This window comes from Lycorma delicatula, chromosome 3 (genome assembly GCF_047948215.1).
Source record: "Lycorma delicatula isolate Av1 chromosome 3, ASM4794821v1, whole genome shotgun sequence".
NCBI classification, from domain to species: domain Eukaryota; kingdom Metazoa; phylum Arthropoda; class Insecta; order Hemiptera; family Fulgoridae; genus Lycorma; species Lycorma delicatula.
This window is the reverse complement of record NC_134457.1, coordinates 96,441,506-96,467,841: the sequence shown is the minus strand read 5'-3', so window position 1 is coordinate 96,467,841 and position 26,336 is coordinate 96,441,506. Positions and strand designations below refer to the sequence as shown.

At 30.5% G+C, this 26,336-nt stretch overlaps 1 protein-coding gene across 1 annotated transcript; it reads right to left on the bottom strand.

The window, feature by feature from the left end:
* Nucleotides 1–23,776: 23,776 nt before the first annotated feature.
* On the bottom strand, nt 23,777–25,768 carry Achl (La ribonucleoprotein translational regulator Achilles). The gene has a single exon (XM_075360204.1). The coding sequence runs from the start codon at nt 25,669–25,671 to the stop codon at nt 24,190–24,192; it is 1,482 nt and encodes a 493-aa protein (XP_075216319.1). The 5' UTR covers nt 25,672–25,768; the 3' UTR covers nt 23,777–24,189.
* Nucleotides 25,769–26,336: the final 568 nt, after the last annotated feature.

Here is a 26,336-nt window from a genome sequence, read left to right as displayed (position 1 = left end):
CTCCTCCTATTTTCACATTCAGTGGTCCATCTTTGTTATTTCTACTACATTTCATTACTTTTGTTTTGTTCTTGTTTATTTTCATGCGATAGTTCTTGCGTAGGACTTCATCTATGCCGTTCAGTGTTTCTTCTAATTCCTTTTTACTCTCGGCTAGAATTACTATATCATCAGCAAATCGTAGCATCTTTATCTTTTCACCTTGTACTGTTACTCTGAATCTAAATTGTTCTTTAACATCATTAACTGCTAGTTCCATGTAAAGATTAAAAAGTAACGGAGACAGGGAACATCCTTGTCGGACTCCCTTTCTTATTACGGCTTCTTTCTTATGTTCTTCAATTATTACTGTTGCTGTTTGGTTCCTGTACATGTTAGCAATTGTTCTTCTATCTCTGTATTTGAACCCTAATTTTTTTAAAATGCTGAACATTTTATTCCAGTCTACGTTATCGAATGCCTTTTCTAGGTCTATAAACGCCAAGTATGTTGGTTTGTTTTTCTTTAATCTTCCTTCTACTATTAATCTGAGCGCTAAAATTGCTTCCCTTGTCCCTATACTTTTCCTGAAACCAAATTGGTCTTCTCCTAACACTTCTTCCACTCTCCTCTCAATTCTTCTGTATAGAATTCTAGTTAAGATTTTTTATGCATGACTAGTTAAACTAATTGTTCTGTATTCTTCACATTTATCTGCCCCTGCTTTCTTTGGTATCATGACTATAACACTTTTTTTGAAGTCTGAGGGGAAATTCCCCTTTTTCATAAATATTACACACCAGTTTGTATAATCTATCAATCGCTTCCTCACCTGCACTGCGCAGTAATTCTACAGGTATTCCGTCTATTCCAGGAGCCTTTTTGCCATTTAAATCTTTTAATGCTCTCTTAAATTCAGATCTCAGTATTGTTTCTCCCATTTCATCCTCATCAACTTCCTCTTCTTCCTCTATAACACCATTTTCTAATTCATTTCCTCCGTATAACTCTTCAATATATTCCACCCATCTATCGACTTTACCTTTCGTATTATATATTAGTGTACCATCTTTTTTTAACACATTATTAGATTTTAATTTATGTACCCCAAAATTTTCCTTAACTTTCCTGTATGCTCCGTCTATTTTACCAATGTTCATTTCTCTTTCCACTTCTGAACACTTTTCTTTAATCCACTCTTCTTTCGCCAGTTTGCACTTCCTGTTTTTAGCATTTCTTAATTGCCGATAGTTCCTTTTACTTTCTTCATCACCCCAATCTACATTTCATTATCACCAAATTATGGTCGCTATCAATGTCTGCTCCAGGATAAGTTTTGCAGTCAACGAGTTGATTTCTAAATCTTTGCTTAACCATGATATAATCTATCTGATACCTTGCAGTATCGCCTGGCTTTTTCCAAGTGTATATTCTTCAATTATGATTTAAATTGGGTGTTGGCAATTACTAAATTATACTTCGTGCATAACTCTATAAGTCGGTCTCCTCTTTCATTCCTTTTGCCCATTCACCCACTATATTTCCTTCCTTGCCTTTTCCAATGCTTGCATTCCAATCTCCAACTATTATTAAATTTTCATCTCCTTTTACGTGTTTAATTGCTTCATCAATCTCTTCGTATACACACTCTACCTCATCATCATCATGGGCGCTTGTAGGCATATAGACGTTAACAATCGTTGTCGGTTTAGGTTTTGATTTTATCCTTATTACAATGATTCTATCGCTATGCGTTTTGAAATACTCTATTCTCTTCCCTATCATCTTGTTCATTATGAAACCTACTCCTGCCTGCCCATTATTATATATTATTTACATACATTATATTACATACTAAATTTTAATTTATCATATTCTTTTTATGTTTATTAAGGTTGAAACCAGAAGATTTCTTATGGCAATCTCCAGCAATCAAGCGCATAAAAGGTTTGATGTTAGAATATAAAATTGTTGTTTTAATATAATTTTATTTTTTCAATTTTCTTTTTGTATATAGACTGCGAAGATATTTTTTTAGTCAAGAAACGAGTACTGTATATTTTTAGGAGATGATTCTTAACCTTTTTGTTATTTCTTATTTATTTGGTCTGTAATCTCCCATAACTTCTATAAAATATGTAAAGTTACTACATTTAACTTCAGTTTTTAATTTCTACAAATATTTCGGAACATTTGCTTAGCAAATAAATATTTTCGAAAATTTTTTAATAGATCATATTTTTAAATTCTTCAAATAAAACATTTTTTTATCGACTTTTCCAATAAAAATACGTTATTACTTTCGATGCATGTTTGAGATTGGGGAGTGACATTGAATGTTTAATTATTTGCACTAATTTTTTGTATTTAATTTATGTACCTGAACATTATTTCATGTATTTGCATTTAAATAACTAATATAGACTTTTAAGACATCTGTTTTTTTATCTTATAATTATTTTTATATTTATAATTTATCTTACTCTGAAGAGATCTACATAATATATTGTTTTTGTTCCGATCAAAATAAAAATCTATTTAATTATGTGTAAAGTCATTTTTTTGCGATGTAAAGCTTTCCGAGTCGATAATGTTTTCTAAAATATTACACCTGGTAAACTACACTTAATACTTTCCTTTCCACAGTCGTTACCTTCCCTTTCGGTCATATTTGAAAATTTATTGGCAGCCCTACTATTATAGTCAAACTGATATGAAAATTTGGAATTTCAATTGTAAATCCTGTTTCCACAATCTAGAAAAAAATATTTAAAAATTAGCTTTTTCTCACTAATTAATATCGTTGAATCAATTGCAATGCGCCATGCTGTTTTGAAATTAGCTCGGGTTGCATTTGTTCTGAGAAGAATTAAAGCGAAGCAGTAATATCATATTAACAGATATGATATTACTTAACAGAAATGGTATTAGTAGTTTTATATAGGTTTTTATTCAGTATGGGATTTTGAATTTTGTCATTTTCACACATTTTGATTAAAAGTATTTCAAAATACGATCTTATTATAAAAGATACGGAGCGGGTAATGAAAATGAATCAAATATAAAATATTTTATTCAAACTTATCCTATTTACGTATTTTGTACGAACATTGTTTACATTATCCAATCTTATCTATCTGTAGTTTTATTAATTCATTGCTGTGAGTGTAATGTTCACAAAATTCATACGCATTATTACACCTCGTGTACTTTTTTCTTCAGTGAAATCGTATTTCATTTGTATTTATTTCCCATTTAAACTTACATCGATAGAAAAAATTCATGTATATGTACAGAATGATATTTGTAACACATTTCACGTAACTTTAATAACCGCAAAATGAGAATTTGAGCATTAAATTAGGAAAGAAATCATAATTTTATGCCAGTAAATGTAGTTTATCGAGAAAATTATCGGTTCTCATTTAACTAATAAATCATGTGTTATACCATGAACGTTTCGCTGCATTTTTAAAAAAATTGAAGATAGTTCTTCTTTAACGGAACAATTTTGTTTGTATCTGGGTTCCACAGTGATTTTACTTTTGTCTTTCAATGTTGAATGTCGATAAATTGAAGCCAAGTGGTAATATTTCAATTTTAACAGCATCGATGTCTATTTTTATCTCCTTGCCACTGAATTTTGTCAGATTTAATCAAGAGTATATTCTAATTTGATGTAGGTAAAATATAACCCAGCTACGTGTTCAGTATTACTTAATTTGTTTTTAAAACATCACTTTTTCTAAAGGTTTGTTTTAAATATGTGAAACATTATTATTTTTTATTTACGATTTTAAAAGAGATGTTAAAAAATAAAACATATTTAGAGAGAGCTTTCACGGACTTTAAAAAAAAAATTGAGACAAAAATAGTTGCTAAACTACAAAACAAGAGGGAAAATACTTTAACCATGAAATTGGTAGTGTTTCTGGAGGTTATATCAAACAGTCCGTTTTGTAAACAAAAGTTGTCACTTGTAGGAGTTTCAAATTTTATTCCCGTAAAATTTCTGACAGAATATAAAATAAATGAAAAATATGTTACTATTATTCCTAAAGGAGGAGAATGTATACTGAAGAAGATTTCAGAGATGTTTTGACAACGTTTACGAGAATTGTACTGGGCTTTCTTGGGCTCCTATATCTCTTCTTCCCCTCGGTTTTTATCTCCATACTTGAGAAGGAAGCCTACAAAGCGGCATACGCATCAAGTGATTACTCCATCTTTTACGATATTCCTTTAATGTACCCAATTGTGGCATCACACTTAGCTGTCTTCTTACCTCCTCATTCCTTATTCGGTCTACTCGAATACATCCTTAGACCGCTCTCAAAAACCTCATTTCAGCAACCTGAATAAGTGACTCATTTCAACTCCGCAAAACCCACACTTCACTACTATAAGTAAGAATAGGCACGGTCGTTGTTTTGTAGAATCTTGAGTCTCCTGTCTGATCTGTTGCCCTAACGTCCTGCGTATTAAACCATAAACTCCCCCAAATCGGCTCAGCTTCCAATCGAAATCTGTATTTCTGTCGTATGATAGAACACATCTCAACCCGTAGGGGAAGACACCCAACTTGTGACACTTCCGGTCGCCATCCCCCCCTCCGTTTCTAGCCCTGATGGGCTTTAATGGGAGTCGTCTTTCACCCTCTAACTTTTTACATCTCACAGTAATAAGCCAGGCCTCGTTGGGATGCCACCGTTGTAAATGCCTCGGTAGACATTTACATCGGTGATTTTCAAACTCAGCTTTTGCCTTCACTGTAGGCCTCGTCCGGACATCTTGAATGTCTTACTTCGTTGCCCTCTGAACTAGCTAACCGAAATTACGGAATCACGAACGCCGCGCTTAGTTATTCTTTTACTAAGCCACTTCTTGTAAATGTCTTATAAATTCGAGGCAAATTGAAAAACAACATACCACCAAAAAATGTTGTTCGCGACAACGAAAATTTAGTTCTATTTCCCGTACTGAACTCAATTTCAGTTCATACCCATGATAGATCACAACCAAGGTAATTAAAAACTCGTACTTGTTCCATGATGTACCCTTTCAAGATTATTTTTGAGCGTACTGACCATTTACCTTTTAAAAACCATAATCTTTGATCTCGCCAGCTAGATTTTCAAACCCAATTCTTTGATTTAGGATATAAATTGCAAGTTGCAACTTATCCTCACTATCGAAAATAATTACGGTGTCGTCTGCGTACAATAAAGAATTTAAGTAAGTACCTTCATAAAGCCCTAATGCCTGAGTCAATCTGATGTTTCTAAGTCTGTAAGAATTTATTCACGTAAATATTAAAAAGTGTCGGAAACATTAATGTAATTTTACATTGTATAATATATTTTACTAGCATTCCCCAGTCGCGGCTTCACTTGCGCTATATGTTTACTCGCGATTTCCGTCGCAGTCTAGTTTTTTTCTCATTTTGTTTTTTAGTTAAATAAGCGGAGGCAGGCGCAGATAGTAACAATGATAGTAGCTGTGTTGGTAGAACCTCACGCCATACATCATCGTATCTCTTAAAAATCGAAATTCATAAAACCTCGAAAACGGTTTTCAATATAAATCTGAAGAATATTTTCATGCCAAAGAATATACAGCATTCTCGTCGCGGTTTCGCTCACGCTATATGGTTACTAGCGTTACTACGTTACTACAAACGTTTCTCGTCGCAATCAGGGGATGTTTAGCCGTTCATGACTCGCCTTTCCCGACTAGCCAGAAGGCTAGTCGGAAAGCTTCCTTGCACCCTGCCGGGTTAATTAAACTCGTACTTGTGAGAATAATAATGATAAATAAAAATTAAAGCCTGTTCACTTTATATAAATATCAGCAGTATATTGTAATTTTTTTCAGAATAACAGTTTAATCAGTACAAGACCCGAAATTCTCGGTGATCTAAGAATGTGGTTTTAAAATAATCGGCCTCCATCTAAAATATTGGTTATAACTGCCCGTATGAAGGATGGGTAAAAATTTACTTAACCCAGTTCTTAGAGTTACCTGATAAACACCAGTAGGAGGCACTTCGTTTCTCATTTTTTTAAATATTAATAATTATTTTTGTTTTATGCTTTTTAGTCAAGTAACCGGAGGCAGGTGCAGCCAGTCGCGTCGCACATAATAGTAACATGACTGTATTAGTTATTTCGCCGCACCACATACATTCTAGCCTCCTTAAAAATCCCCTTAAAAGTGTAAATTCAAAGAAACCCAAAAATGGTTTTTAGATATTTATCTTTAGAGTATTTTCCAGCCCAATCTGGTAAATATCTCGTTAAGTGTAGTCTGAAATGGAGAAAATTTGCAGTCATCTTTAAAGTATTTTTACCTTCTTTCACCCTTTTAAAGGTGGAATTTCGAAAAATCTAGAAATTGGTTTTTAGATATTTACATTAAAATTACACATATCAAAAATCAAGTTGATACTTTCATTTCTTATCGAGAAATTAAAAAATACAAAATTTTATTGTTACTCCATTTAAAATTTTTAAACTCGGAACTTCAAAAAGTTCTTTCTTAATGCACTTACACCTTAAGAAGAATATGTGTACAAATTTTCATCAATTTATCTTCAGTAGTTTTTGCTGGGTGTTGATGAATTAGTCAGGAAAGTTGCTTTATAGGTACAGGTATAAAATAAAGTAATCAAGAAAATGTTAGAAGACGTTTTGAATGGATAAAGGTGGATTCTAATCAAAGATTTTAAAACTTTTTCATTAAATTTTATTAAATTGTCTGGTCTTTAATTTTATCCATGTAAAGTTGATGGTAAGTGGAATACGAGTATATTCAAGAAAATTGAAAAAAAAAAAATCACTGAAGGACGAACCCTTCCATTATTTCAAAAATATTTTACAAAACATTTAAAAGTGGTAGAAAACTCTCTTTCTTATAGCCTTCTATTGATATAAAAGGGAAAGTGGGTCTTATTTTTGGTGAAATTATGCCAAATTTTGACTCATTTTCTCATATTGAAATTACATTAGTGGTATTTCTTCTATCTTTTTAATTGTTCAGTATAAAAGCTTGTAAAACAATTTAATGAATGAACAATTTAGCAGATAGAGTGCTAACATTAAATAAAACAGTAGGAAGTGTAATAAGTCTATACTGTGTTAATTATTAAGTTAATAAATTATTCTGTGGTGAACACTTTGTTATACGTTATGTTATGTTTGTTTTTAACGTTACGGTTGATTTGATTCTGTCAGTCGTGCTTGGCTTCTAATATATTAATTACCTTTATTTATCCGTAATAAACGTGATTATATTGCCCAGAATAACATGTGTATTTCGGTGTTAGTATATACATATACGTACATCGGCATTAATTTAACATAATTCTGAAGAAATATTTCAGATAAAATTTAAGTTTTTGCAGTGAATTATAATCGCTAATAATTTCTAACGTATGAGTAAATTTACGTCAAGACTGAAAATTTTTTATATAACATAGTTGTTTTTAGTATTTAAAAAATACTTTTTTAGAAAATAATGAGTTAAAGGTGAGATAACCGATAAAAGCTTGTAAACTTTGCCGTAATTTTTGTAGGATATACAGTACAGGTGTATATATATCTTTATAATATATATTTCTTGTGTGCGTGTGTATGTCACTGAATTCCTCCTAAACAGCTGGACCGATTTTGATGAAATTTTTTGCGTGTGTTCAAGGGGATTCGAGAATGGTTTAGATTCACAATTTGGTCACTGGAAAATGTTTTTTTAATTAATTTTTTATTTATAAGTAGTTGTTGATTTTGAAATGTTTTACATTGGATCCGGCAGACTGCGCTACCATCGCAGTATCGAATAATTAATAATATTCTATTTTTATTTTAGTTTGTCCCGACAGTTGGTGCTGCGATCAAATTGAGAAAAATATTTCGTAATTTTGTGTTATTGTGTTACAAATAATCGCGAGAAAACAGTTTTTTAATAAATAAGAGGCTAATAAATCAGATGGAAATGTAAATAAAGGAAAACCAATCAGATCAATGCAAGATGGCCGCTGTCAAACACAACGACCAATCACAAAGAGCCCGTATGGCCGTTGCTAATGTAAACAAAATCACAACTGATTAAGTAACAAGTAGGCAGCACTGCGATCGCGTTTAGACTTGTGCGCATATTGAGAAATATTCTATTGTTATTTATTGAAATAACGTTTAAAAGTGTAATTAAACAATATACATTGTGCAAATTTGTAAGGTACAGTATTGAAGTGAAAATGTTTTTTTAATTTATTTATGTGTTCTTGATCTTGGGATGGTTAAGGTCCGGTAGGCAGCGTGTGGGTCCGGTAGGCAGAGTACGATCGCGTTTTAGAATTTTTTTTTTAATTTTTGGTTAATCAGTCAAACCCGATAGTTGGTGCTGCGATCGGATTGTAGGAATTTGTTTTATTTTGTTGCTTTTTCGTATATCAGTTACTTGCGTCGTAGCTTAGTGTTGTTCTTACATTAAAATTCGTATTCAGAAAATATTTTGAATTAAATCCGATAGGTAGTGCTGTTCTGACAATTGGAATTATTTACATTCTGAATTTTATAAAGTTAAAGGTGAAATTTTATAAGGTTCCGTAATGTTTTATAAGTTTCTTAATGTTCAGTATTAATTGTGATGATTTTGCAGCCTTTTTTTAAATTTTCGTTAAAAAATTATTTTCCACCGAATACTGTGATTAGAGAGTGGTGTGAATTAAATCAGATAGGTAGTGCTGTTGTTATGACATTTTGATTTATTTACAATCTGACTTTTATAAAGTGAAAGGTTATATTTTGTTAAATTGCTAATGTTCAGTTTTTTAAGGTTTTATGAAACTTTCAATTGTTGTCATTTAATCTGTATGTATACTCAGATCTAGCAATAGCGAAGCATTGCCGAGTCTGCTAGAATTACGCGCTTATTGAGAATATTATATTATATTATTATTTATTGTAATAACGTTTTAAAGTTTAATTAAAAAATGTACATTGTGCAAATTTGTAAGGTGCAGTACTGAAATGAGTATTTTACATGATTTTTCATGAATTTTAATTATGTATACACGTGCATTCAATAACAATCAACTTAACCTACAAATTGAAATTGTCAGTTCTCATTTGATTTTATGCAACTTACGAAGTATTGAACGGCTCTTTGAAAATAAAAATTTAAGTTTGTAAAATAAATTATAACATTTATAAAATTAAAATATAAGTTACTTATAATATAGTTTAAAGTATGTTTAAAAAATTGAATTTATAATGTTTTAGCTGATTAATTTTATAAAAAAGTTTCTAAAATTATTTTTAATTTACAATTATCTAAAATTTGGTAAAATAGATGTTAAAATAAAGAATGATAAAAATGATAAAAATTTCTACTAAAATTTTAACTACGTTGCTTTTTTACAGTGCTTTAATTTTTTTATTAATTGATTAATTAAGCTGTTACATGGTTATGAAACATCAAAATTATTAAATAAAAAAAATATGTAGGCGGTACTTTTTTATAATGATGTTAAGTGAAAATTAGTAGTAATGTGGATGAAAATTTATTAATTACACTAATTATTAATTTTACGACGTTTCGATTTTTTAATTCAATTTTCATCGCACATTTCAATATTTAGAGAAAATAAATATTAACCATACTACACATAATTAATCAGTAAACCATTACAATAATACAACAATCACAAACTGATAATATCATACTAATAGTCATTTTAATGAAATTTAGAACACATTCCTGCTAATTTTAACTTAATTAAGTTACTTATATTTATGTGTGCGCATTTATTACAGAATAATGCCGCGTCAGGACAACGTCTGTCGGGTCCGCTAGTATATATATATATATATATATTGTATTTTTTTTTAAATTCAGAATATGATTTTCGACTTTTCTGGAAACAGCTTTATTTGAACGCGAAACATTTAGGAGTTATTATTATTACTGGTTCTTTTTTGTGGTTTCTGATGTACCGAATTAAAAAAAAATCTAATGTAATAGACCAAAATATGAGAAGTATGCAAAAAAATAGTTTTTTGCCTTTCATTGTCAAAAAGATTTAGTTCAAGAAACACTTTACAAGTAAAGTCAATCATATAAGATACCTTACTTAAATGTTAAAAACAGATTAATTATATGTACGTTTTAATTATTTTATTTCACCTACAGGAGTTTTTATTGTTGTTAAACGTTTTTTATCCGATGTGCATTGCTCGAGGTATACGGAAAAAACTTATTTTTGCCCACCTACCCGTGCCCGGCGGCCCTTAGTCCGTTCACCTACGTTTCTGCTCTAAAGGATTTGTCAACAGGGAACTACATACAACCTCCACACAAATTAGCGGATATTTAGAGTGAAAAATCTTTGAAAAATCTTTTCTGGAAATTAAAAGGAAAATCAATTTTTTTGATAGTTTTTGTTATTTTTGCAAAAAAAAAAATTTAGGAAAAATTGTAGACCTTGGTAAGACAAACAAAATTTGTTACGTACTTTTTTTCACCCGATGCATATTTCTGGAGATTCACAGAAAAAACTGAGTTTTTACAACTTTACCGCTGCTCGGGTGCCCTTGGTCCCCAGTTACGTTCTGCCCGTTTGGATCGGAGATACTCTCGGCTCTCGGTATCCTCCCCCCCTATTCATTCCAATATAATTTATCCATTTATTTGATTGGTGGAAAAATCGTACCCAGTTCTCCGAGTAAGTAAATAACGTTTAGAAGTATTTAGTCCGATAGGGATGTTCTCTGTCATCGTTATATATTAATATTTACATAGAACTATCTATTAGTGATGTTAAAGAGCAATGTTTAACAACTTGCACTGTTGGAATAACAGTGCAAGGTGAAAAGATAAAGATGCTACGATTTGCTGGTATAGTAATTCTAGTCGAGTGTAAAAACAATGAATGGCATGGATGAGGTCCTTCGCAAGAAGTACCTCATGAAAATAAACAAGAACAGAATGTAATTAATCAAATGTAGTAGAAATAAAGTAGATGGACCACTGAATAAAAAATTGGACGAGAAAAGACTTTTGAGGTAGACGAAGTTAGTTATTTGGAAAGAAAACTAACTAAAGATCGATGAAGCAGGAGCGATATACGGAAAATCCCACAGGTGAAACGAGCTTTCAGTCAGAAATATAATTTGCTTACAACAAAAATTAATTTAAACATCAGGAAAGCATTTTTGCAAGTATATGTTTGGAGCGTAGCGTAGCTTTATATGGAAGTGAAACTTGGATAATCGGAGTACCTGAGAAGAAAAAATTAGAAGCTTAAATTAGAAGCTTCTGAAACGTGGTGCTATAGGAGAATGTTAAAAATCAGGTGGTTGGATAAAGTAACAAATGAAGAGATGTTGCAGCAAATTGATGAAGAAAGAAGCATTTGGAAAAATATAGTTAAAAGAAGAGAAAGATTTATAGGCCACATCTTAAGGCATCCTGGAATAGTCGCTTTGATGTTAGAGGAACAGGTAGATGTGAAAAATTGTACAGGCAGGCAACGTTTGAGACATGTAAAATAAATTGTTAGGGTTGTAGGATTCAGCAGATATACCGAAATGAAACGACTGGCACTTGATAGGGAACCTTCGAGAGCTGCATCAAACCAGTCAAATTCCTGAACACAAAAAAATAACAATAAAACATAAGATTTACCCAGAAATGTTTATTTACTGATTATTTATTTATTTTTAGATGTAAATTCAAAGGTTTTTTATTTAGTACATCATTGGTTTATCCCCCCCCCCCAGAACTGGATTGCAATTAAGCTTTTACTCAGGTCCTGGGTTGGCGTTTGGCAGTCCTTCCGGAACTGCCCCTCAGCTCCACAACTAAAACAAGGCCCCGTTTTGTGGGGGTCGCTGCAGGACCCTGCCCGGTGTCCTGTGCCCCAGCACCGATAGCATCGTTTCTCAGCGGACCTCCTCGAATCCGACAAGATACCCATTCTACACGAAGTCGGCCAAATTCATAGGTTAATAGTGTTAAACTTAACATAGTGCTGTAATTAAATTACGGTATGTAAATACTTCTTTACCTAGTTAAAAAGATATGAATGGATGGATGTTTATCATTAATCAGACGTAATTATTTCCTAAGATAAAAAGTCGTAACAATAATAATAATAAATGTAGTGTAAATAATGATTTTTTTTACTGATAACAACCATTTATTTGATGCATGTAAAATTTAATTTATATAATATTCTACTAAATTATAATCGCTGATTACTTTTTTATCATTATTTAACATACTCCCTGTGTGTTTGTTTATTTATTTACATACGATAATTACATTCAGTAATTGTATTATTATTATTTGTATTATAATTATTGTGGATAATAAATTAGAAACATAAGTTATTAGTATTTTTATTAGGTATATTTTTATAAATAAATTTTAAAGATTTTTTGGAACAAATTATTTCATGAGTAGGCTGAGCGGCTTGACCTCTCCCCCCCCCCCCCCACCATTGAGATTGCTATAGAATAATATCTGTAAACATAATTATTTTTTATCGATCTTTTCATTTATCTATTATTTATTTTTTTACAAGCTGCAACATTTAAACTATAACATTACCAACGAAACCATATGCGCAGTGATAAATAATGATAATATAACAACTATTCATTAGATAATAATGCAGTAAAAATATCACAAACCGAGTTATAAATAAACTACTAAAATTTTTTTCCTGCAGAATACAGTTTAATTTTACCCATCATATTTTCTATATCCATCATACTTTTTCAAATACTTAAATCCAAATGCTTTCTTTTAAATAATATATGTGCTTTCTCCATATTCAACAATAATCGGAAGAATGTATAAATGATTTTTAAAGGAAAAAATATATCATATTTCTCCTAATGGCAGAATTTTCTTACCGGATGACTGGTTACGAAAGATAATAAATGTATTTTTTAATTTAAAAAATTCAATTTGTCATCTCCCCATTTCAGTGGTAAGATGTAGTGGAAGACTTTAATATTTTACTTTTGAAATGCACAAACTGTTTTAAATGTCGTAAAATCATATTCATTAAGTTAATTTTTGTTTCTTTATTTTCTTTTTTTCTAAATACTCATTTAAAAGTATTTTTCGAAAGAATGTCGAGAATATTAATTTAAATAAAAATACCGATAATAAAAAAATTCAACAACTATTTGTTTTATGTACCGTGTTACATTCCATACATAAAACTAATGAATGAATTATTCAATATTGGTTGCCTGCGACTTGGGCTTTTTTTTAGTTTTTTTCTGCTGATTACGGTAAATAAATCCTTTCATAAAACATAGATAAATAACCTTCAACGTTAAAAAAATAAATAAATATTAAAACAAAATGTAATGAATCATTTCTTTTATTATAGTAATTATAAGTTAATTAATATCGATTAACATTAATAAAAATTGAGTAAATTTATGAATTTAGTAACGAAAACAAGATTTTTTTTTTAAGAAGGATTTCATTGTTATCTTCTTCAAACTTAAGAAAAAAATATTATAATTATTATTATTATTATTATTCGCGTGATTGCGGTCTTAATCTACACTGACGGGCTATGCCAAAACAATGCAAATACCAGTCATAAAAAAATTAAGTAACCTTATGGAAGAATGTTTCCTTCTTTTGTTGCAGGTTTAATTCAGGAAAATTAAGAAAAAATGGGATATACAATGCAGCTGAGAATATTCATTGTCTCCCAATACATTAATCTGCCAGTTACGCTCAGACCCAGAATGCCTTTACAGAAAAGTATGGTGTGGGTGCACCAAACAAATGCTCCACCAAGCGGCTGTACGGCAACTTCCAAGTGACAGGGACTGTGGTAGATGCAGCCAAAAGTGGTGGACCAAAAGTGAAGTCTGTGTGAGGCCTATCTATCCAGTCTCGTCTCTCCGTTAGTAGTGCCCACACGACATTGCGCGAGTTTTTGAGATCCATCTGTACGAGTTGTTGTAAGTTGTTCACGAGTTTTTGTTACCTGTAGACACTGGAAAAAGTGTAGCTTTCTGTCAACGGTTCATATCATCTGTAACGCCAGATGGGAAGAACTCGATATTGGTTTTCGTCTGATGAGACATGGATCTACTTTGACTGATACATGAATCCACAGAATTCACGCATTTGGTGTACTGAGAGCTTACGTCAACTGCACGGGTCTCTTCTGCACGGATAAAAAGTGGGTATTTATTGTGGAATGTCACGTTGGCGAATCTTCATGACATTCTTTCATGGCACAGTGAACACTGAGCGCTACATACAGATGGTGCAACAATTTGTGAACACTACACCTGCAGACCGGTTAGAGTGTACGTGCTTTATGCAGGAAAATGCTACGTCTCATACATCCAACAACACTATGACTTTCTTGGGTCAGTGTTTTCATGGATAAGTAATTTCGAAGGGATTGTGACTCCATCGGTCTTCTGATTTATCCCCTCTTGACTTTTTCTTGTGGGGACACCTTAAGGATGCTGCTTATAAAACTGATCCTCATACCACTTCTGAATCGCAGAGCGAAATTGAACGATGTGTCGTTAGAATCTCTCAAAAAAATGTTACAACATGTGTTTAAGAACATGCAACGTCGAATTCAATTATGTGAATAACATAATGGAGGCCACTTTCAACAACTATTGCAACTTACCCTTTACTTTCATTTTCCTGTTTAGCCTCCGGTAACTACCGTTTAGATAATTCTTCAGAGGATGAATGAGGATGATATGTATGAATGTAAATGAAGTGTAGTCTTGTACATTCTCAGTTCGACCATTCCTGAGATGTGTGGTTAATTGAAACCCAACCACCAAAGAACACCGGTATCCACGTATCCACAATATAGTATTCAAATCCGTGTAAAAGTAACTGACTTTACTAGGACTTGAACGCTGGAACTCTCGACTTCCAAATCAGCTGATTTGGGAAGACGCGTTCATCAATAGACCAACCCGGTTATTGCAACTTACCCATTTTCCTATAAGGTCACTTTTTGAATATTCTGTATTAGAGAAAGTTCTGATAATGTTGCATGTTTTGAGTATGATTGATTTCTCGAAGTTTCTCTCTATGTGCGAATTGAGTCCTACTGTACTAACTCTGGTGTGAATGTGTGTGGTGCGAGGCCTGTGACTGACATGATGTGGGGAATGATGATGAGTTTCCAGAGCCTTTTTTTTATCAGATAGATGATCTTTTTTCTATTTTTAATTGGAAGGTGATATCTGATTTATTGGTAGGGTTTGTTTTGTCTGTATGAATGTCGACATTCTAGTACAGTTTGTATTGAGGATTTTCGAGTATGAAGGTTGGTGTGTATTTATAATAGGAATCTGTGTTTTGGATGTGTTTGTATATTGTGGCTAGTGCTTGTTTACTACATTATCTGCTGCATTACGTCTGGCAGTTTATTCGGTTTCGGCTAGAGCTCTGCTTCCACCTCTGATGTGTTTCACTGTATCCTTTTGCAGATAGAATCTCCGCATGTGTCATTTGTTCGGATAGGTCGCCGATTATGTACTTTTGTAGTTTCGGGTTAAGTGCGTTGAATGAGAGACAGAAACAGAGGACACTGAGTGAGTATCCTGGTAAATTTCAGCGTCGTATATACATATGTAGAAGTCGGTCTGTTTAAATTTGTTCGGTTTGGGTTTTCAGTTGAATTTTGGTCCACTATGTCTGCATGATTGTTGTAAGAAAGTGTCTGAAGTATGAGTTGATCTTGAAAATCTCTAGAACTTTAATTAGCAGATATGAGGTATTGAGTCAAAGGCTTTTTTGTAGTCTACGTAACAGGCGTGAAGGTATCTATTTTCTTTTTCAGTTGTTCCCATAATAACACTATCTATGATGAGCTGTTCTTTGCATCCTTGGTTTTGTTTCCTGAATCCTTTCTGCTTTTCTGTGTAAATGTTGTTTTGTGTTAGGTGTTTATTATTATTATTATTTTACAGGTTGATACTTATATTGTATAATTGCAGAATAACCAGATACGTTCTATAGAAATCGAAGGATGGCGTCATGGTGGCCATGAGAGGAAGGGGACTCCAAGATCATGACAGGTAGACAAAGGAGATGGCATCTGAGATGTGAGACACGGCGCGAAAGCTATATACAACTCACAAAAAAAATAATAAATTAATGATACTGAATTTGGTAGAATCATCTTTGAAATTTTTTTATATTTTCAGTTTTTGAAGTTAGTAATATTAAGCTAAGAACGTATTTTAAAAGTATGTGATACAACAAATCAATCTGATAAAAACTAAACAAGGAAGATATATTCTTCTTTGTACCGCAAATAGGTTTTAGTAATTAACTTCAGTAATCATTATTTTCAATCCAAGAAAATTACAATTTTTACTTTTCATAATTAATTTTTAGTTGGGTACCGTTAATTATATTCCAAAAGAAACTGAAAATGCTCTTGTACATCGGTTACCGCATGAAAAATTCCAAGTTAAGTTACAACAAGCATGATTGTTTAATGTATAGGTGAACATCCTTTTATATTTTGTGATGTTGGTATCTTTTATTAGTTTATCACATCCTATTTTAAAAACTCTTCGCAAAAGTGGAAAAACTGGGAGAAAATGGAGTAGTTAAAAAAAAGCAACATAGATTTCTTCTTTCCAATCATTAATTTATTTTATAACTATCGAAATATTTTTGCTGTGAGTTTGAAACTTGCTTCATTAGAAAGATTAAAGAAAAATAGAATTATGTTATTATATTTCCCGTTTATTTTTAAATTCTGCAATATTTACTGAATTGTTTTGAAAAAACTGATGTATATCTAAAAAAAATGCATTTTTTAGGTAAACAACGAAGTAATAGCCTAAAAATTGTTATTTTAAGGGTAATAGTTGAATAAGCAATAAGAAATATGTTTTTGATTTTTTTTTGTTTTTGGGTTTTAAAGATTAAAATGTGTATATATATATATATATATATATATATATATATATATATATATATATATATACACACATACACACACACACACATACATATTATACTATTTGCTTAACTTGCCTAAATTTTACACATTCTTTCCCAGTAAAATACGATTATCAACAAATTTGTTAGTAATAACATTTTCAGTAAGAATGCTGACATTAAAAATGAAAGCAAACGTAATAGGCCTACGTATGAGTAAAGAGTAAGAAGATACGTATGAGTGCTACTTATGAGTAAGAAAATATAATAATTAAAAATAACAAGTATTACATTTTGGAAGAAGTCATATTCGTAAATAAAAATGTAATTTTATGTTTCAAGTTAGTACGATCCACGTATAGTAATGTTTCCAAAAAAATGATTTGTTTTATAAACAGAGGTAAACAACGCAAAAGAGATTACGATTTAACTATTACTCCATTATTACAGAACTTTTTTCTCCTTGAGGTTAACGTATCAATTACCATAAAATAATTTTATTTTTGTATTATTAAACGTAAATCTAGTTGCACTAATAAAACTATATTTTTTTTTATTTGATGGCCTCCTATTACCCTTCTCGGTAATCCAACCTCCGTAAAATACCTAATTTACACAGGAAAACGGCGAAGGAAAGACATGCAGCAGAACGGTAAAAACATTGTTACGCTACACTAACCAATCAGGGTATCTAGAATAGTTAGAGATGAACTAAAGTTTTACATAAAATACAATCAAATTATAGATACAATGAAGTTAAAAAAATTAGTACACAAGTGTGCGCTTTATTAGCAAATAATATCTAATTCTAAGAGTAAATCTTAAACTCACTAAAACTGCGGAAAAAAAATGATTTTACAGAACTTATCTATACCAAATATATTATTATAAGAAATTATATATTGTACTCAGTAGAAGCATCAAGATCTTACACCTTGCACGGTAGAAGCATCACAAGTAAATATCTCCAGTTATTCGTTAAAAGAATTAAGCTTCTTATTAAACACATCAATTCTACTTTCATTAATAAAATTAAGGCTTTCGACACAACTGGCCTGAGGCGATAATGTATCTCCTCGATAATATTTAAATAAATTATGCCTCCTACTATTAATAAAAGGAATCCTGATATCTATACTAGATATGTTAACAATATATACACGCATCGCCTTATATATAAGCATTGGATTTTTAATTTTTCTCCTTGTGTCCAAGATTGAAATCCCCAAAATATTACATTCCACTACGTACAAAGTTTGATGCACAATCAACTCTGTAGTAAATTCCATGGGAATCGCTTCAATCTTAAATTGATAATCTTTCTATTGTAGTACCAGATAACAGAAAAGTATATCGATCTAACCAGTTTGATAGAGATACCGAGTAGTGCTAATCTACTGAGAGTGTATCACCCAAAATATTTAATCCAAGATTTCTTCGCGCTTTGGATGTTACAATAATAACGTGTTAGGTAAGCATCAAAAGTAACTCCTAAATCACAGATTAATGATAGCCACGGTATTTCTTGAGTATCCATCACACATTGGTATTAAACCTGTAGCGTCTTCATAGCGTAGATCATAACTACAGTGTTATCAACATTGAGAGGCATTTCATTATAAATCGATCACTTATCAATCCTATACATTGAAGGACCAAAAGGGTTAACTTTTTCACATATTTTGAGATCATGTGTTTATTAAATGATCATAGATTTAATATAATTTCCGATAAAATTTATGAAAATGTAAATAAAAATGGCCCAAAATTTTATTCCTGTGGAACACTAGACGTGGCAACATGCTCTCTAGAGATTTACCAGGTACTTTGTCTTGAAAATCCTGTCAGTTAAATATGAATTGAACCATGTCACATCTCATTCTTCACGCTATAAGATTCTAACTTCTACTGTATGATATCACGAGTAACCGTGCCATTGAAGCAGATAGTATGATTTGTCTTTGGTTTTCAACTTATGGCGCAACAAACTACAACATATCATTTAGATTTGTAGCCGTAGATCTTTTGGCCATGAAACTGTGCTGTCGGTGATCACTATCGTACTTAACAGTCATAAAGTTGACGGTGTACAGTACTCTCTAAAATCTAATAATAACCATACATTTACTGATAATAAAAAGTATCTTTTATGAATTCAATTATATTAATAATAATTTATTGTTTAACCATAAGCTTGAGAAGTATTTTGTTTAGTATTTAGTTTTCCCAATTGCAAATAAAATAATCAAAGACAATAACAAATACAATGGACAGCATCGAAATAACAGCTAGACACTATTCAAATCGTATGTAATAGAGCTCCAATGACGACAACATGTCTCGGACTAACGTTCCGTCAATCAAGTATCGTTCCGGTGTCAACTACAACGTTTCGCTGTCAATCAAATAATAACGCAAGTAAATGCGAGAAAAAAATTCAATTAAATATGTAGCTTGTGGAAACAATTTAATGTATTTTAAAGAAAACAACATGTTTTGGCTTTTATTAATAAAAGTACAACAAAACATTAAATAAAATATGATGATAATCTTTTAAATGATAAATGAATATCATTAGTGTAAAAAAAAATACAAAATATATATATATATATAGTTTCACGTGTGTCTGTGTGTGCATAATTTATTAGCTTGATAAATCCTTTTCCAGTAACACCAGTCATTAACTAAGAGTGGGGATATATTAGCCAGGTAGATTAATATTATTATGAAATATGAGAACAATTTCCTTTCCTTTTACAGAAACAAGTACTGCTAAATGATTTATGAATTAGCTGGACAAAATTGTAAAAGCTTTCACCCACGAAGCTATTATATTTGTCTCATTACATCTTTTTTCAGATTGATTTTTTCAGTTTAATTTATCGCATCATAATTAACTACACAAAAACGAATATGGTCTTATACATCAATTACTTTTCTTTAAACCTATACAATATCATTTACCATTGAAACTTTTAATAAAAAGAATTAAGAAATAACTAAAGAAGAGCAACATGTTTTAAAACATTTTAATCAAACTCGACTTTATGCTCAACCCAATTCTAAAAAATTTCAAATTAATTGCTAAGTAATTACGACTTTTTTTGATTTTTTTTTTTTTTTATTAACCAGTTTATAAATAACAACTATTTCAGCTAGGAAGGGTCATTTTAAAACTAAAAGTTTGTTCATTTTGTTAGGAAACTGTATAATAATTAGAAGTAAACCATTAGTTAAGCGATTACCAGAACAGATTCATTTACATAAATGTAAAAAGAAAAAAAAATGTTGCCAAAAGATGTTTAAAAGGACTTAAGCTAAATCTTTGATATAATTTCATTCATTAGCTGTATTTTATTAATCTGCCAAAAAAAAAAAGAAACGAAACCAGTTGTCGACTTTGAAATATTGAACCTATCTGCTTTAAATTTTTTGAGTACCCTCTTTTTTAGCAATACCCTCTTAATGAATCGAAATAAATGAAAAATCGGTCCTTAATATTGGTTTCGACGCCATTAGTTATTGTGATTGTGAAGATTAATTTGTATGAAATACTGTGTACATTTTTATCGAGCATCCAAACAGGAAAGCATCAGTCCCCACGTTATATGCTCGCTTCGTAAACATGCTTTTATAAACTTCCGCTAGGAAATAAATTCTTTTGACAGGGTCATTGTTGTAATCCTGTTGGACATATCTCTCTCATGTACCTATTTCAATCGGCTTCTATACTCCGCTAGTGAACCGATCACATAATTAATTAAGGTTTAGATCATTATTATTTTATTAATTTATACGCTAACTTATGGAAGATATCATGTAGTATACTCTAAGGAAAACCCACAAATCAGTGTCTCTCGTTAATTCATAAGTATATTTGTTTTTTTTTAATTCATAATTTTTTTCTAGACGATTTATCTTAGTTGGTTAGATATTTTAATAATAATTGTTAAAATATCCTTTATCCAAGTAGTAAATCCTTTTACTTACGAAATACTCGTATATTTATTTATGTTTAGTAAATATCAAGTGTTTGGCACACCCATGTTTTTATAATTGACAATATATTAATGTTGTTATTGACAAATATATTTTCAGATTAATGAACTGTTATTAAACGAAGAATTTTTTTTTTATTATAAATAAATGTTTTTAACATATATAATAAATGTATTATAAGTGTTTGGTGATCTTATTTAGTATAGTTAAAAACTTTATTTATTTATTATTGTACTGAATATATATTATAGTTACAATTTACTTTTTAATAAAATTGTTTTTTTACCAATTCATTAATTTATTTTATTTGTATAAGTTATTTAAATCTAATATCATTTGCTGCCTGTATATGTTGAAACTATCGTTTACTTTAGATACTCTTTTTTTTTGTTTATTTACATTCAGCATTGTACTTACCATTAACATTTATTTCCAGTATATAATTTTTTAAATTATTTTTCTCTTCTGTCGCCGTCTTACCTAATACCTTTTTATTGAAGTAATTTGATGGTACTCCAACTATAAATTTGTTCATATGGTTTACATATCCATTTCTGTTTATTCCTATTTCTTTAAATAATAATAATAATCAATATTATTATTGAGAATGTGTTCTGTTTTTAGATTGAATAATGTAATTTTAAGATTTTCATTTCTTTCTTTTGTTTTTTCTTCTAATAAAATTTTAATAATATTAAAATTAATTAATAGTTGTTTTTATGTATTGTATGTATTAATAAGATCAGAATGAAGAATTTGAATCGCTGAAATAGAATTTAAATTCCTTCTCCATTTAGCATTTTTAAGGTCAACACAAATAAAATAAGACTTTTGTGTTTTATAATTAAATTGTTTTGCAGCGGATTATGATTCTTCTTATAATTAATAATAATAATAGAATTTTTGTTCAATTTCAGCATTTTAATTTTTTTTATTATATTCAATTCAATTTTCAGCAAATAATAATAATAAAAAGAAAATTATAAAGAATAAATAAAATTGTGCAAAACTGGTGGATTTAATATAAAAGTATTTTCAAGTCTTACGGACTGGAAAGCTCGTCTTCATGAGTATTTGAGATAATCCTCAGATTATTTAAATAATAAAAATTATTAAATTGTAATAATATTTTATTATTAATATATTCTGCATTTGTGTTTACATAAGAGTTAAATAAATAATTAATTACTTCATTTAATAAATAATAATAATAATAAAAGAAGAAACATGATTAATTAATTAATAAAATTCTATATTTTAAATAATTAATTTTTTTTTTAATGTTGGCGTAATCTTATACAAAATAAATTTTAATATAAAATAGAGAATAATTTTTTTTAAACTATAATAATAGTAATAATATAAAATATTAATCGTTCAAAGTGTGTCAAGGAAGCAAGCAAGTATTTTGTCGACACCCAGCACTGCTAAATAAAAAAATAAAAAGTATATATATTAATGAAACAGTTCAAACATCTTTTGAAGGTCATATTATAACTTAAATAATCCAGTATTCATCAGTTAATAAAATGTTATATAATATAAATAAAATAAATATAATAAAAAGTAAGGATTAAAGGATCAGGTAATTGATTTGTAATTAAAAAAAACATAATTTTAGAAATTAAAATTGATTATTTTTATTACTTATAATATAATAATACACCGCATAAATATATATATATATATGATTTAGTATACATAATATATGGCGTTTAAACGGAAGAATAAACAGGAATTTTTATGTATAATAAACATAATTATATGTTTATAGTAGTAATAACAATACAGCTAATTTAAGTAGCATGTATAACAGAAGAAAATAAAAACAACAAATAAATAAATAAAATAAATAACAATAATATAATGTTATCATTTAAACAAAATTAAAATAAAATAATAACAATAATATAATATTATCATTTAAACAAAATTAAAATACATTTTTTTATTTATTTTTATTTTTTTATAAATACAATGAAATTTTATATCTTTATTTACAAACAATAATAATAATATTAAACACTAGATCTTTTTGTTACTTCTTAACCTATTTTCGCACAAATAGAAATAAATATTTTTGTTTATTTATTTTCATTTATTTAATTACAGAAAGTACAAGAATATAATTAATATACATTTTTCTTTAATCCATAAAAATATTTTTTCCTTAATTCAATATAGTTTTATGCCCGTTAAACAAAATAAATTATAATTTATTAATAAATATTACATATTTACAATATTACATACAATTCATTCATACATACGCGCGCGTAAATTCAAACATTCATTCGCTTTTTACAATTAATTTTTTTGTTTAAACACTAATAAAATAAAATTTTTCTGTAATTTAAAAATAAATATTGTTTTATTGTTCCCTTCGGTTTTGGAATAACGAATAAAATTTTCATTATAAAATTTGTATATTTAATTATTAAATGGATATCAAATCTTATCAGTAAATAAGTGACATTTTTTATAATAGCCATCAGTTAAATGTCATTTTACAACATAGAATTGAAAAGTAACTAAATGATACGTTCCTTCACAACACTTGTAAAAAAGAAAAAAAAAATATTTTACAGTAGTATACATATTTTTAATTCTATTATTTTTTTCAACAGTGAATTCAAAGCTCATGTTTTAAAGCAAATTACATGAAGTATATTTCAATTATTATTTTTTTAATTAAAATCGTTTACAAAAATATTTTATAAAAAAAAAGAATGTTTTTAAAATCATAATTTTTAGATTGTGAACTATTAAATAATATGAATGTATATTTGATAATATGATCAATTAATTTTTACGTACTAAAAATGTTATTAAATTGTTACGATCTGTTAGTATAATCTTCATATAGTCATAATTTATATGGTTATACTACATATTTGTAATTATTATTGAAATAGTGATTCTAAAATTATTTAATAAACTTAGGCATGCATCAAAGGGAACAATAAATAAATATGTGAAAATAAATTTACTCACGTTCAAAAAGCCCATTGTAACAACACACAAAAACTAAAATAAATATTTTTTTTTTATTTTTTTTTTTATTCGTCAGTCTTTACTAATAAAATTAAAATACCGAATAATTTTTTTGAAAATAATTAAAAATCAGTTCTTTAAAAATAAATATAATAATAAATAACATCACAGTTTTCACACTACACTGGTAATCATCCTTCGTTATAATTTAGTAAAATTCATATTTGTAATTTTTTATCACTATCACTCAACTAGTGTGTGGCATGCTGTTGTAGGCGCAACAAATCCTCGACCACCATCTGGACCGCGTGGCATGCGTAAAATATTTTCTGGAACGAGTATACCGCCGCTTGATCGTTGTCTCATTAACGGTTCACATGTATTTGATATCCTGCGTACCTGTTCAGAACTACTTCCAGATCGGGGCCTAAACGGTTCAGCGTCTTTGCAAAGTGAAAATCGACGGCCGCCCGGACAGAATAATTCGCCGGAATCTTTTCGGCGTACGTCGGACGCACCGCTGTCACATCTGGAACGCGCTGAACCGTACCCTTCAGAACCGGAATCTTTACCGAGAGATCCTCGACGACCGCAACAGCAGCATCCGCTGTTAGAACGAGAGCGATTAGATGAATATCCGTCCGATTCCCAACCGGCGGACATTCGTCGTACGTGGTCCGGTATATAGAAACCGACACCGCTGTTCGATCGAGATCTGGAATAACTGGATGACGACTCAGAACCAGAATCTCTGGACCATCTGCGCTGCTGTTGTTGTTGCTGCCAATGATGCGGTGAAGTACATCTTCTGGTCATTCTATACCTTTCATCGACGTCTGAACTGCTGGGACAAGACGATGAATATTCATGGTCGAATAATCGAGTCACAGAAGGGCTCTTCTTGTTGCTAGACGTCTTCTTCTTGCTGGGTGGAGCGTTCAATTCCATCACTCTCATACCGCGATCGTAATCCCGGCTGTTAATAGCGTTGTGCGCCGATTCCGTTCTTACAAATTCTATTAGAGCGCTGACCGCACCGTTCATCTCCGGATGTTTATTGACAAAATGACGAACATCAGCCGGAATGGGGTTACCGGGTCTCAGAATGCGTACCAAAGCTATCTCGCCGCAATTGCGGAACATTTCGGCGACGTTTTCCACCGTCGGTTTTTCCAAAGGCACATTAATGGCGACTACTGTGCGTGAGGGAGCGGTCTGGTCGTAAGCCGGTAGCGGGTCCACTCTTCTTAGTTTGGTACCCGCCTCGTTGACCTGAAGCTTGGTGGAACGACGTAAAGCGTAAGCCACCACCCGCCAGTCTTTAGCTATGTGCTTGACTCTTTTAAAACTAGATATCAATTTGAGGGATACGTAACCCTCTTTGTTGCGTTTGACGTGTTTTAATAAAAAGGCATCTTTTGTAATGTTAACATCAGAAAAATAAAATTCTACCTGAGCGATTATTTTTTCTACCAGCTCGTCATCCGGTGGTACAAACGGCGCCTCTTCGTCATCATCACCTCCTTCTTTTTTCTTTTCTTCCATTTCTTCTTTTTTAACCGGCGGTTCTTGCGGTGGAACGATCGGTTCCTTATCCGAATCGGAACCGGTGTCTGATAGATCGGCCAAATTCGCCGTATGATCGGCGCTCTCGACGGACGAGATGCTGTCCTTCGTTTCTGAGTGCTTCATCGGCGGCCTGGAGTCTTGCTCTGGTTCTGGCATGATTGCGTTTAACTAGGTTTACTCTACTGCCGGCACTTGCTGCACAACATACACTGAGATGATGCACCGCGCACTGCTCGGTATGGACTGGTCGGCCCCCGCCGCGCGCTTGCTTTTATAACTACCAGTTCCCCTCCCTGTATTCACACACTCATACACATGCACACTTCCTCTTTCTTCCTTCCGTCCTCCGCTCAATAACACGTTGCCCTTTACCTAACTCAACACAACATAAGATAACGGAAGATTCCTTTTATGTAACATAATAGAACAGTAGGCTATTACGAGCTGTAAAATAATATTTATGAAAAGATATTCTTAAAAGAAGTATAAACAAAATATCTTAAGATAAAATGCATATCGTTCAATTAATTGTAATCCACTCTTGTAGGATCAAGAGTTCTTCTGGAAGATTTACTTTAAAATCTAGTAATTTATTTTACTATAATTAAATTAATTTTATTGATTTAGTAATAGATTTCGGAGTAATAAATTTGAACGTCCCATTTATTTAGCCTTTACTTGTTCTGTAATTCGATTTTTTTTAAATACGATTTAATAAATTCTTTTTTATATTTCTAAATTATCAATTTTCAAAAAAAAAATTAATCTGCAAGAGAAACATTATAATTACTTAATAAATATAAATAGAATTATATATATAT